The sequence below is a fragment of the Anopheles ziemanni genome, chromosome 3, assembly GCF_943734765.1.
Source record: "Anopheles ziemanni chromosome 3, idAnoZiCoDA_A2_x.2, whole genome shotgun sequence".
In the NCBI taxonomy this organism is placed as follows: domain Eukaryota; kingdom Metazoa; phylum Arthropoda; class Insecta; order Diptera; family Culicidae; genus Anopheles; species Anopheles ziemanni.
The window spans coordinates 65,241,900-65,256,062 of NC_080706.1; the positions used below are offsets into that span (position 1 = coordinate 65,241,900).

Here is a 14,163-nt window from a genome sequence, read left to right on the forward strand (position 1 = left end):
CTACTATCTTAACAACTTTGTGCAAGTGTTCTCGGTTGTGCTCACCCTCGGTGGGGCCATGTTTCTCTGCATCATGACTAACAGCATCTCCATGTATACGGTGGTCATATGTGTGGCTATTCAACTGTTTGAGCTCTGCCTTCTCGGAACCATTCTCAGCGTTAAGGTACGTGGGTCCGCGCCCTGCGCTGATAAGCTTAAAGTATATCCGTCGATACATCTATTACCTTCCTAGAACGAAGAGATCGAGACCACGCTCTACAACTCGCTGTGGTACCTCATGGATCGTTCCGAAAAGTCCACATTCTTGATACTGTTTCACAGAAGCCAGCATGCGGTCGAGCTGACCGTCGCCAACATGGGATCGTTAAACATTGTGCTATTCGTAACGGTAACATTATCATAATTGTGAAAATTATGTTAAATTCCTTGGATCTCAAAATATCTTTTTTCCAGATTCTAAGAAAAATCTACACTTTTACAATGATGCTGATGAACTTTTATGGGTAGATGAGTTTTTTTGTTTAGATGAATTGAAAAATATTTCCTGTCGATTTAATTGGTCACTGCATTTGAACGGCGACGTCGGACGCATTCATTGATCACATCCCGTCTGGGATAAAAGTTCTACCAGGGAATAACTAAATATCTACTGATTTCTGTCATAAATCTCATCTAGATCATCTAAAATATGTCTATCGTGTGAGCTTATCATCAATAAAAATATCAATGTTTGTTTTACCTTTGATCTTCTTTTACCCGATACAGATATAACTTTTTTTTAACTTGTTCGTTTTCATATAATTTGTATAATTGATTTATTTAGCAAAAAGTTTGCATAATTTATCACATCGTTAAGCAACGCAACATATTGTAGAAGAATGTTAGCAAGGCTAGGAAAAATAATGTTTACATTGAAAAATTCTCGTACGCCAATTCTCAGTAACATCCTCCTGTCCTAACATATGTCATTATATTCCTTCCATCTGTACATTCTACTAAAAAGAACAAAAGCGTAATGAAAATTACCGTTTCTCTCATTGCTTTTGTTACATATAGACCACTTCCGTGAATGCCAAAAGTTGGTTAATAATACTCGCCAATAAATCTGGTCTTCCATCTTGAGCCACCACCGCAGATCAGCTCTGAATCGTCTCGATTTGTTATAGTTAAACCACATAATACTTACCCTCCATACCCTAATTACCGGCAAACGGAGGAGAATCCTGTCATCGCGTGCCCCTCCCGCGTCGACCAGTTTACGCCAATCGGTGCCATTATGCTTTTTGACATAAAAGTGACAGCCCGCTCGAGCCGCCTGCGAGACAGTGTGATCGCCTAATCTTAATTGCACGCACAGTGCCGTGCAGATAAGCCACAGAATGGCCAAACGGAAAACTATCGAGAGACAAATAAAGCCTCGATCTTCCGTATGGTTTCCCCGAGCGCCACTGGGAAAGGATTGTAAGTGGATAATGGGTGTCGGGAGTTACGTTTAATTATCCAACACACTCGAGCGGTGCGGACGATCGGGAAATTGCCGCTAGATTAAACATCCTGGGCCGCCACCGCGGTGGATAAGGAGGCCAAAAGCAAAAAAGGAAGCAAACAACAGGCAAACACCACTCAACAAACGAACTCTGCTTAATCGAGCGTCTTCGGAGGGAGGAAAATAAAATGCTAATTTTTTGTTTTGCCGCTTGTTTTTTTTGTATGTATTTGCTCCTTTTTGCCTTGATGTTTTGTTCGTTTGCGCCATTACATTTCCGTGCAGCACAGTGCGGCGAATGCAGCCCGAGCCACCGGGGAACCGGGGCGACACCAGCGTCGCTGGCTAAACGCTGGCCATTAGTTCAAATTAAACTTCTAAGCTCCCGGGAGCAAAAACGGAACCGGAACGACCGGCCGGCCGATGTTACTGTAGACGGATGGGGTAGGGGAAGGGAAGTGGGAAAAAAAATCAGTGAAGCTTCCGGCGGGCTCAGGCTCGGGCACAGAAGTCAGCTCGCGTCATGGGCGAATACGTTGCTGACGCTCGATTGCTACGAGGGGATGTTTAGGTTTTTCTTTTCCTCTGCACATTTCATCAACGTTTTATCGCAGGCAGGGAGCCACGTTCGTCTCTTCATTCTCCTATGTGTTGTGTCCTGGCTACGGTGGGTGTTGGACCCGGTCGCGAGGCCACGGCTTAAGGAGCAAACGAATGCGCTCATCAGCGAAACGCAACTTGAGCCTCGGCCGTAATTTGGAGGCTTTTTAGTTGCCGGCGAGCGTCATATAGATACCGGGTTTATGGATATTATATTTTCTCATTGCAACTCACGCAGGGAAAGGGGAGGGAGCGATCGTTCTCGTCCGATATGCGCTCCATTGTGCTCGGGGTGAAATTAATGATTCAATATCCTCAACTGTTCGCCTTTCAGGGGCGGAAAAGGCGAGTTAAACGAAAGAGATCACGCTGAATTTCATTTGTCTGATTAAATTTATTTGTCTACTCCAGGTTACGTTGCAATCATACAACAATTTCATGCACAAAAGAGCCCACTTAAGGTTCAATTTATTTATTTCCAGCTAAAACTTCGTAGTAGTAGAATTTTGATCAAACGATTCTTCAAGTGATGTATGCTAAATTTTTCTAAAATCGCCAAATCAAGTTCTTATAAAAGATTATAAGAGAATGGCCAATGTCATTGACATCCTCAACATATTCTTCAAACCACCATATAACTCCGTCTCCTCATCGTCATACCATTGTACGACGAGGGATCGGCATCTGATGGGGTGATAAAAATGAGCAAAAATTTATTTAAATACTACCGTCCAAGTATATGATCCAACTGTCATTCTCTTCCTCGTTTACAATTCGCTATTGATGCTCCATTTCATTCATTTCCACCGACGTTGAGATACTTTTCCGGTTTTGTAATAAAATTTTATGCTGATTGAGAGTGGCAAAACTTCACTCTTCGCTTCCTCCCTAGGACGCGCGTGAAGAAGCACGTAAAAGGCAAACGGGGAAAAACCTCTGGACTTTGCTGCCTGATGAGATGAGCAAGTGGATTAAGAGTTTGCCCTTCTCTTCGATTCTCGCCCATACAAACCGTCTGGTTTTTTTTATTTAAGGAATCACCCTTCGCAGAGGACTGTTTTTTTTTCACTCTTCCGGTCCGTTATTGGTTTGTCTTGAGCCGTCTTCTGATGAGATTATCGATTTTATTAGCTGTAACTGATTATAAGGCTCCAAGATCGAGGATTACGGACGAATAGCAACCAGCGTCGCGCATAAGCTTCATTGATGGTGTGTAATTTGCTGGATCAGTGGGGGAAATTATACATTGAGGATTCTTATTACTGCTTGTACAATTATGTATGGACTAATGTTTGAAAAACCTTACTTTTGCCAACGTTTGAAAGCTTTATCGGGAACTCTACATCGGATGAACGAAGCCAAATCGATAGTTTGAGCTTCGGAAAATCCCAAAAATCACCCCCGGGATTACGAAACACATGCACACAGTTCATAAATCTTCATTGGTGTCAAGCCGGAACTCGGCCAAAAGAGCATCAGAAGAGCCCAGCGCAGAGGCGACAAATGATAGATTGTACATGCAGCATCAGCAAAATCCCCGTATCAATCAATGGTGATTATCAGGCGGTCAAACCTTCAACGGTTTGCTCAGGACGAACCTGTCATTCGTCGATTTCGGTCCCTTTTGCCTGTCGGCCATTATTGACAATGCCTGGTCAACCGGAAGAAAGGTCCGCGATCCCGGTGGGGATGAGCGCTAAGACCGTTTCGATCGAGAAAAGGCTTACGGTTTGAGCACTAACCACCCAAACAACCACCGAAACGAAAATAACCACCCAAACAACCCGAAACCTGTCCGGTGAGCAGGTCGGTCGAAATAAACGATGATCAGCAGTATTGAGAACGATCAAATATGGAAGGCTAATCTCTTGAACAAGCTGCTGGCTGATGAGTTCCATCACAATGTTTCAATATAGTAAATAGGAAGAAGTTCCAACTTTTGTATTACTTTTACAAAATCTTTAAAGTTGTTAATGTTAATGTCAAAATCCAACTCGGTGACATCAGAAATCACAAGAATAAAATGAATGTATCAGATGAATTGTTTACTGTGGGCTACGGTTAAAAAATCCATTGCTAATCATCTGGAAAAGGATATCTCATCTTACCATTGCTAAGCCATTCAGGTGCTGACTCATTTTGCAATGCTTCCATGCTAGCCAACGAACCAAAAATCCCAGAGCCCGCACCACAACAAAACAACGATGGGTAAATAAACAATACATAACAATGGCTTCGACTTCGGCACAAAGGACAACTAAGATAGTCGCTCGATAGTCGTTTTTCGACGGCGGGTCTTTCTTTTCTTCATCAAACATCAACTCCACAATGACGATGTCATTTCATCGGGCGAAAGAAAGGAAACGAAAGCTAACGAAGCGACCGCACGAAACCCCATTTGCAAACAAGAACTCCATGATGTTTCGTGATGCCCAGCAGAATCGCTTGTATCTCAGAGGTTGCTCGCCAGCATTGCGGCAACGTTCGAAGGATAAAGTTTAGCTGATGGTTATTGGGTTGAGGAAATTTTGGACGAAGAAAGCGGGACTATATGAAATAACTAAAATAATACTTGAGAGAAAATTATGTCCTATATTGTTCAGCAAGAAAAAGCTTATTCGTTTACATTCAGTGACTCTCTTAGATGCTCTTAAAGAGGCAAATGAACGGAATTGAATTTTTATGAAAAATAAAGTGAATAACAGTTTTGTTACGCAAAATCGTAATAATAACAAGGCACAAAATCGCACACCTCTTTCATGTCTGACGAATCCAAATTGCTGCCTATTTTATTATTATTACCTTGGGTTGTGCCCATTCATACCCTTCATCCCGTTTGGAAGTGGAAGCAACAACACGTCACAATTTATCCATCCTTTTCTTGGAAGCTCAAGTGTCCCTCGATGTGGTGACGCCCGGAAACATAGAAAACGCAGGGAAAAACAAGCAAAACGCAGTAATACACAGTCCGATAATAATTGAAACGAATGGCACGGCAATGTTTCGGCGAGCAGATGAAATTTCCTTCCACCGCCCAACGCCCCAAAATCGAGCCATGATGCCTGATTGAACGCCACCAGCAATCGTTCCTTCACCGACACGCCATTTTCTTGTACGAAAAAGTCACGGAAGTCGTCGCTTGATTTCTATTGGTGCTCGTACCACTCAGGCTCACGCTCAATTTCAATAACAACAAGCTGGCAAAACATGGGAGGGTTTCCCGGCTCCGAGGAAAACAGCAAAACCGAAAAAGACAAGCCGTGCCGAAACGTAAACATACAAACACCGGAACGGAAGACCACGCAAACAAGCAGTGAAGCGAGCAAACAAACTTGCCCGAAATACATGCGACAACAACGAAGGGGGGGGGGGGGGGGGGGGGGTTCCCTTTGCTGGACCCAAAATCAACCGTACAAATCGAAACAGGGACTTTTCCGCCCGGCGCTATAGTGTGCCAATTTATGATGTCGCTAACCGAGCGTCGGCATTCTGTCTATTTCCACCACTATTCCACATGATTGTTTTCGCTTTCCCGCAAGACGAAGCGCGGTTTGCTGCGGCAGACCGGAGGAATTTCAATATAAATTCTCCTACCGCACCCAGTCCTTGCCCTGGCATTCGCACCGTCACAAGAAGATGTTTTATTTCCACCGAGATTCACCCACCCAGAAACGACGCAAGACGCCACAGAAGCTTCCATCATCAACGAATGCGACGAGTGCGCGTTCGTCAACAATTCCCATCGAAAGAACGCCGGCGTGGTTAGGGTGGCCGACGGTTTGCGGAAGGTAGCACCAATCCAACCGGTGCTTGCCAGTCGCCGTGATAATGGCCATTTCGGCAGATTGGGCTCGATTTCTTTATTTTTGCCATAGCCTAATCGAGCACCATCAATGGTGGTTGTCTTTGGTCGCAAAGTAGAGTGTGCTCTGTGGTCGGACCGACCGAATGTTCAAGTTGGTTAATTTGGCACCAGAAAATACCGCCTCTCATCACAATGATGAATACTTGAAGCTAATCCCAGCCATTTCACTAAATACTGCTTTCGGTTGGAATTAGTTTCAAGCAAGGGTAATTGTTCCTAATCGGAACGCTTTGCGATATTTCAACCTTTTATATTTACTTTGATTACCAAATTTAAGCATTGTGATAAGGTCGGAGAAACATTGTTATCGAACATTTATATTTTCATTCAACATTTAACATAAATTATCGTAGAAACAAACACATGGTTGAGAAATTGTGCTCAGGGGAAAGCATATTTAAGTAAGACCGCTTGTTTTTCCAAAAAAGCATGAAATTGTTCAAAATCTAGAACCAAGTAAAAACATTCACAACGCACTATGGTATGCAATACGCAATTAAACATCTATCGATTCCAGGCACCTGCACTGTAAATTGATTTAGTCATTGCATTTCTTGGTGCTTTGTGATCTGCTTTTATTAAAGTAACAGTGTTTTAAAAATAATCGTATGCTTGAATTGCAGTTGATATTTTGTAATGTACGATTAACTGTTTTGCTATGCTGTTTTTCATGACTGTTTACATTTCACTTCCATGTGCAGATAGTTTTAACGTTGCATAGAGCTTAAAACACAGTCAGCCTTAGTGTAGTTTTGCTTTATGTTTCTTCTCGTAAAATTGAATATCTTGTTAAATTGCTTGATCTATCTCCACCGGGGATTCAAAATGCTGAAAAATTGACGCTGCTCTGCTTTTACTTTTACGCTTTAAAACATGTTTTCCATACGCGAACCATAGGACTTGTGCTTGGTACGAGTATCATTCAGTTAGATCCGACCTTCCGTAATGTTCGCTTAGCGTTTTATTGCAAAATGGTTCGTCGTTGCACCCGCTGCTGTTGCTGAACACGCTATATCGAAAGATGCTTAGTTCACTCCACCACAAATTAGCTGCTATGTGAAAATTGTAGCAAACAATATAGATATTTTTCAATAAACATAACCATTTCATGCACCATAGCTATAACATAGTCAATCAATCATTCCCTCTCGATATATCCTCGAAAAATTAATTTTCTGCGCACATAAAATCAACCAAAACTGTCTTCCTTCAAACAATAATCCGCGTTGATCTCCAATCCTTTAAATTTTCGTTTTTTTTTTCAATGCGACTATCTTTTCCATAGCTTCAATTAAATTCATTTGATTTTGGTCTGTACTTCGTACAGCATAAAGGGAAGCAAGCGAAATTTAAAATTGCCCAACTCCCACAATTTCCCCTCCCCTTTGCTTTTTTGATGCTCTCTCCAGGAGCGAAATAATGACGAATGAGCTCGCAGCAGCGCTTCCGGAGGGAAACTGACCACTACAGGTTCACACTGTGGTTGCACCGAACTGCAGCAATCCGTAATAACCAGTGCTCGCTGGCCGCAACCGATTGGTTTCGGATTTTCAGCTCACTTTTTTATGACGTTATAACCCACCCCGATAGCCTGCGGTCTACCGCTGAATTATAGCGTTTCTCTGCTACCACGCTAAAATAAAGCAGAACAGAAACATCTATAAGAGCTTCAGGAAGAATTCCTTCTAAACTTGCTACCCTTTTTTACTGAGGGAGAAAATTGTACGCCACTGGCTTTATTATGGTTTAGTTTTTTTTCACAAGTTGAGTTTTTGCTGAGCTTGTCTTTTTCTATTTCCGAGAAATAGGAGGCATACATTGCTTGTGCCTTTTCAATTTCAATTGTTTTATTCTCCCATTTCTGTTCCGGTGGGCTGTTTTTGCTCCCTTATGCACTCATTTAGGAGAAACTTTTTTTGTTCTCTTCTTTTTTCAAATTTTCATAGGGTCATACAAACGGGCAATCCTCGCCCTAGTATTTTTTCAGCCTTAAGTTATTATGTTTTATCATCTTTGATCGATTTTATTGATTCATTGTTCCTATTGGTAAAATCCCTCTAGTAGAATGTTGCATTGATTTTCACGTTGACCGCTTTACTCTCATGATTATCATTACAAACTCCATTATCACAAGCTGTCACCATATCATATTTCCCTCTCTCTTCCCAGTTACCCTTCTATTTCTCACCCACCTAAATCATTTTCACCAAATGAATGCTTTTCAAGTTCGCAGCGCTGGTAGTTATGAGATTAAAAAAAAAAGTTAGTTGTGGTTAAATCACAACAAAGGCTGGTGCGCACCTATTTGAACACGCACACCAGCGCACACCCAACACAGACCTCCCCTGCAGTCGCCCGCCGGTCACTAATGTGCGTTCCGCTTTTTTCGTCTATCCGCGCAGCTCCGAAAGCCTGTGTCCACGTTGTCGATTCCCGGCTCGATGAAGACACCGTGCGCCGGTAATCGGGAAACAGTATCGGCTGCATGCACAGAAGAAGCCGGCATCGCGCTCGTGGGCGTACACTCAGAGTATCCCAGGTGAGTTTGGGGGTTTTCCGGTACGACCAGTGCCGGTGGATGTGAACTAATCCGCTTGTCCCCTGTTCTCTCGCAGGTACATGGAGGAGCGAGGCCTGGGTGGCGGCGTCTGCAAAGGTCCCGGCACGATACAAGGTGGCCCCGGTCAGAAGCACAAACCGAATGTAGGATACCGGTTAGGCCGCCGGAAAGCGCTGTTCGAAAAGCGGAAGCGCATCAGTGATTACGCCCTCGTCATGGGAATGTTCGGCATAATTGTGATGGTGATAGAAAACGAATTAAGTAGCGCTGGTGTATATAATAAGGTAAGTGAAGGAGTGGAATGTAAGATTCAATAACTGATACATACTTTCCAGAAACCCTAACTTTTTTTGCATACATTTTGCAACGGCACATACTGACAGATTTTATTGTTTTGATGTAAATCTAATATTTTCTCGCAAACTCATTCCTTCCGGTCAACAAACCTCCGTAGTGAAAGCATTTGATTCATCAATAAAGTTTTGTATTAGTCGAGTTTAGGTTCTTATCATGGGGATTTGTGTTACTTGAAGATATACATTTCTTGTTGTGAACTATGGAACTGGAAATTTTGGTGAAAATTTTTTAAAAGGAAATTTAACGTTTAACACTAAATACGTTTAGGAAACCCTTTGTGCAGTTTCATGACAGAGCTTCTCAAATAATATAATTATTTTATTTTATTTTAATTATACTATTTTATTTTATCTTTTAATAAGAAAAATCAAATAAAAAATGTATAGCAATATTGGAAATGGCTATGAACTTCGAAGAAACAAGATTATCCATAGAAAAAGTATAAAATCAATGACCTCTGTATTGTTATCAATTGTTGTTTGTTAAACATAATCTAAAGATACAGATTAATCGAAATTTTAGTTTGACAATAACTATTAAACGCTTCTTGAACCTCAAACTTATCATAGATAGACAAATAATGAATTGAGCAGACGATCAAATATAAATATAATAACGATCAATTCAAAATATAATAAGGCTTCACCAAACTAAAGATAACATATATTTTATTTTGATTCCCGCTATGTATGATGCACATTTATTTAAAGAATGGTGATAATTTTTATGCATTTTACTTTGATTCAATGTATTACAGATAGAACTTGTCATGCCCATCCAACATCAAGTATTAACCCAAAGGTCCCGCAGAAAAGAACCATGTTGGTACGCGAGACTCTTAGAACAATTTCACCACCTTTTAACAGATCGAGCCCGACAGCGAAAACAAAAGGGTTTTCGTTCGTACGACCCAAACAAACGAAATAAAACTATTCAGTTTTTCCTACCCCTACAAAGCAGACAAATCCCATTACACTCTGGTACGACTTTTATTGCTCCAGTTCAAGCAAAACGAATGAATTTAGCATGAGCATTACCGATGTCAAAAGCTAAAGTGAAAGCCTGTGAACACATAAAACGAAAGCAGAAAAAGCGAACCAGAAAGCGAGTAGTCAGGAATGGTAAAACGAGTATTGTATTTTAATGTGAGCCGTCCCTTTTTTAACAAAGCGGCCAGCAATATACCACTGCAATGCTATGTGGGTTTTTAGGCGCGATTTTTGTTTTCAAATAAAAATCTCTTTTTACGCTCATTACACACAAACTCTGTTAAAGTGCTCTTGCTTAAACAAATCTCTAGCTTTTGATCTAATGACGTCAAACAGCAGTTGAAGCACATTGAAAATGATTACTTACTCGAAGCCAAATTCACCTGATGCTGTTGTTCATATAAATCATGTTTTATTAGACTGGATAAGATGCAAAATGAAATGATGTCATCGTTTTGGTATAGGATATAAGGAAAGACAGTCACGATCATTTTCGATCCCCTGCCGGTAACAAATTCGCTGACATGCAAAATCTGTGTTCTCATCTGGTTTCTGCAGAAGAGAATACGCACCACTCCAAAATTTAAGGACGAGTCCCCGAATCCACCCTAGCAATTACTGAAGACATAGGATTATCGACAGCAAAAGCCAATAAAAGTACCGAGCAGGAGAACCAGAATGGATGTCAGTAAACGTTAGTAGTCGTAAAAATATACGATTATTTCACGGTCAGCTAAGGACCGCTGGTCGCCATTAGCCCTTTCGGAGAAAGTGATCTACACAGAACTTGAACCGTATCGGGACACATCCAATCACAACATGGAGAACTCGTATGGCCAGCGTGCTCCCAAACGTTTACCAGAGGCATCCCAAATGTCACCCATGTCCACATGACATTCTCACCCGTGGGTTGCAAAAACCGATGTACGATTGTTAAAATTTCCCGTGCCTTCAAGAGGTACTATAGAAACCGCAAAGAGGTTCCTTTGAACCAAAGGTTGATTCGCTCGAAAGCGTTTTGTATTGAAGGGCATTTTATGTTTTCCTCTATTTTACATCTCCTTTGGGTTTCATAGCACTTTTGCTGAGCGAAAAAACAGCACGTACGTAGGTAACCATGTGAGGGGTTTTTTTTATCACTCCATCACTCTTACTTGCTATGGGAACTATTCACCACGAAGCCTAATCTGAAAGCAATCCAGCATCCACTCTGTACTGAACGTTTTATTGTTACTTTCTGTTTTAAAATGCTTCCACCGATCGCATTCCTATCCGATTAGTTTACTTTTGCACCAAACGAGTGTCCGGTTAGCAGAGTTTACCCAAAAAATGGACAAACATTCTTAGCCGTTTTTTATCGTGTAGTAAACCACTGAAAACATCCAAGAATGTAAACCAACATCGAACATACTTTTATTTAATTGTGGTGTAGATACAAGAATCATATATCTCTATACAATAGTCAAACGGACAGTAATAATATTTACATGAAAATAGTAGCGCTCAAAGGCACCAAATAGAAAAGCAAAACATATTATCGATGAATTAACTGAACTGAAATTTATAATTTTCAAAGTAGCGAGTTAGAAACACATTTTTTGTTGAATTTGTCAGTTATTTTAAAAGATTTTGAAAACATATTTTACCAATGCGCGCTATAAATCTAAATTGCGCTATAAATCTTAAAAACGTCAACACACAGATTAAACTCAAAGTGTACAAAACTTAATGCTTCTCATACATTAAATTAAAATAGACTCCTCCCCTAGCTCACTCTGGCTGTGAGCTTTGTTAAATTAACAATTAAACCACATTCAAACACCTCTGGCTAAGCGCACGTTATCGATCGTACGAGATTGAAATATTTTATTCTGATCCAATTAAATCAGGTTCCATCAAGCTGCCTAGTGAAAGGTTAAATTCAATTTATTCGATGTTGCTGTTCAATTTCATGTTGCTCGTATAATGCAGCACCCGTATGACTATGGCGTGTCTGAGCGGGGATATTATAATGGAGAATTCAATAGTATGCACACCAATTGATGCTCATGAACTCGTCGACCAGTTGCTTCTAGAGAAGGGGATACTTTCGATGGGCTGACAATTTGTCAGTTGTTGTAGACCACGAACAACATTTCAGGTTAACTTAGTATAGGTTAATTTATTTTAAATTATGCGTATACGCTTTTTATAGAAAACGAACGTTTCACTAAATCCCTATGGATAGAGTGTTCAATATCAACCAATTCGAATGTATTACGTTTCATGGCCCTTTTTTCATATGAAATGTAAATAAAAATAATTCTGATACGACTACAAATTTACAATTGAATTTGTCGCTTATTATTCCTTCCACTGAAACAAAATATTTAAATCGTATGCAACGCCAAACATGTGTTGAAACGGAACCCGGATTCTACCATCCTTGAAATTGGGCACATCGTATCAGTTACAGTAATTAATTATAACAGTCAGAATTGGTCAAAATATGCACAACGCACCCGAACGGAACTGAAATGTTAATAAGCTTCGACCACGTGCCGAAAACGGTTATACAATCCCCGTTTTCTCAGCACCGAACCAAAGGAGAAGGCGCAAAATGTCTATCGGTTATGGTATTTTATGCATCGTTAACAATGTCAGTGTCGAAATTTTCCGCTTGAACCAGGTAATTTGTGGCCAGAAGTTTCGAAGCGTTAAACGAACGAGACGAAATACGACAATGCAGCGCCGGCTTTGCTTTATTTTGCACAACAAACCGAATCTGGGGCACGTCACTTTCCATCAGAAAAATTAACGACCATCGAATTTTATTATTCCATAGCAAGCACCGTTTTCAATGCAGCCAAATGGTGCGTTACCGTTCGGAATTAATTTCGAAAAACGTCGAAATCCAAAAAAGAACATTTTGGCACGGCACTCGGCTCGGAGGCTCTTCTAGACCAGTCGTTTTGGTTCGATGTGTTGACATCGATGAATTAATAAAACTTCTGCGTAAAATGTTCCCCCATTTCAGCAGCAATAGATCGATTTGATGCGGCATTCTTCTTTCGCCCGACACAAGACCGAACGAGAACAGTTTTCTGAAGACTTTTAGCCTTACACTTGAGCGAAATTTGTGGTCACACCAACACTTTTCTACCGTGTCCGATTTCAATTTCACGTTGAAAAACCTAGCTGCAAAGAACGATCGAAAAGAAAACCGTCTCTCCTAGACACAACTTTCGCAATAAATCTGGCACGTAAACGGAAAGGTGTACCGGGCTAGGACTGCAGCCGGGAAAACAATAAATGAACCCATTCACACGCCGTCGCTCACGATGCGGTAGAGACCACCATTTCCGAGCGAAACTAATTTTTCCTTGTCATGCGGGTCGGCACTTTCAAGTCGGACTGTGTTTTTGTTTCTCAAATGTGTTAAAATTTCCCGATAATGACATTGGTAAAATATAGCCGTCCTTTAACTTTTCACAGCACGTACACTCGATACAAGTATGTTGCATCGTTCGCGAAGTAATAATGCGATGCCATTTTACTAGTACAAAGCAGTTGTGTACTGTTCTAAAAATTTGATTGTCGGTTATCTCAATTTCTACTTTTAGGAAATATTCCTATAAAATTCCTAAAGTTTATAAAATAATATTATAGATGTAGATACAGTCGACAAATACTTCCAATTGTTTTTTTGACTCATACCAAAATATAACCAAACACAGATGTCACCTAAAAACCTTAAAAGATAACAGCTATATTCTCCGTGGTAAAAAAGAAGTTGCTTTCAAAACAACGCTTAAACTGCGTCGGGTCGGAAATGAAATCTCAACACTGGCCGAAACATCCAAGGATCATCCTTAAGTCGTTTAAACTTTATCGAAAAAGGACTTCTAGGACAAAGGCATCGTTATACCGAAACAAAAACACACACACACTATCTGGAAAAAGAAAAACAAGATTTTGGCTAGCTACTGGAACTCCACAATGCGCAGTAAGCAACCTAAAGGTGACGGGAGGGTACTAGGTGAAGCATCCATTAAATGAATTTATAGTTTTGCCACAGCCTGCCTAGTGTCCGGATTGTGCAAAGTTGAACAAACAGTATCATAAAAAATAAACAGCCAGTCGGACCAGCCTTTCGGAAGAATCACCACAAGCATACAAATGAACATGGATGCTGTTTGACTTTCATCGATTCGATTGCCGACCATTTTTTGCCGAGCGCGATCTGACTTGTCGCAGACGAAGCGTCATTTGAAACCCTTTTTTTTATTGACAAGAATCACATGAGAAGGGACAGATATTATGT

The 14,163-nt window shown here is 40.8% G+C and overlaps 1 protein-coding gene across 1 annotated transcript in view; it reads left to right on the forward strand.

Moving 5' to 3' along the window:
• LOC131289224 (small conductance calcium-activated potassium channel protein) overlaps positions 1-14,163 on the forward strand; it is a 112,438-nt gene that overhangs the window by 65,330 nt on the left and 32,945 nt on the right. The window contains exons 3-4 of the mRNA XM_058318435.1: positions 8,357-8,493; positions 8,570-8,798. Coding sequence (XP_058174418.1) covers positions 8,357-8,493; positions 8,570-8,798 — 366 coding nt within the window. The remainder of the gene's footprint in view (positions 1-8,356; positions 8,494-8,569; positions 8,799-14,163) is intronic.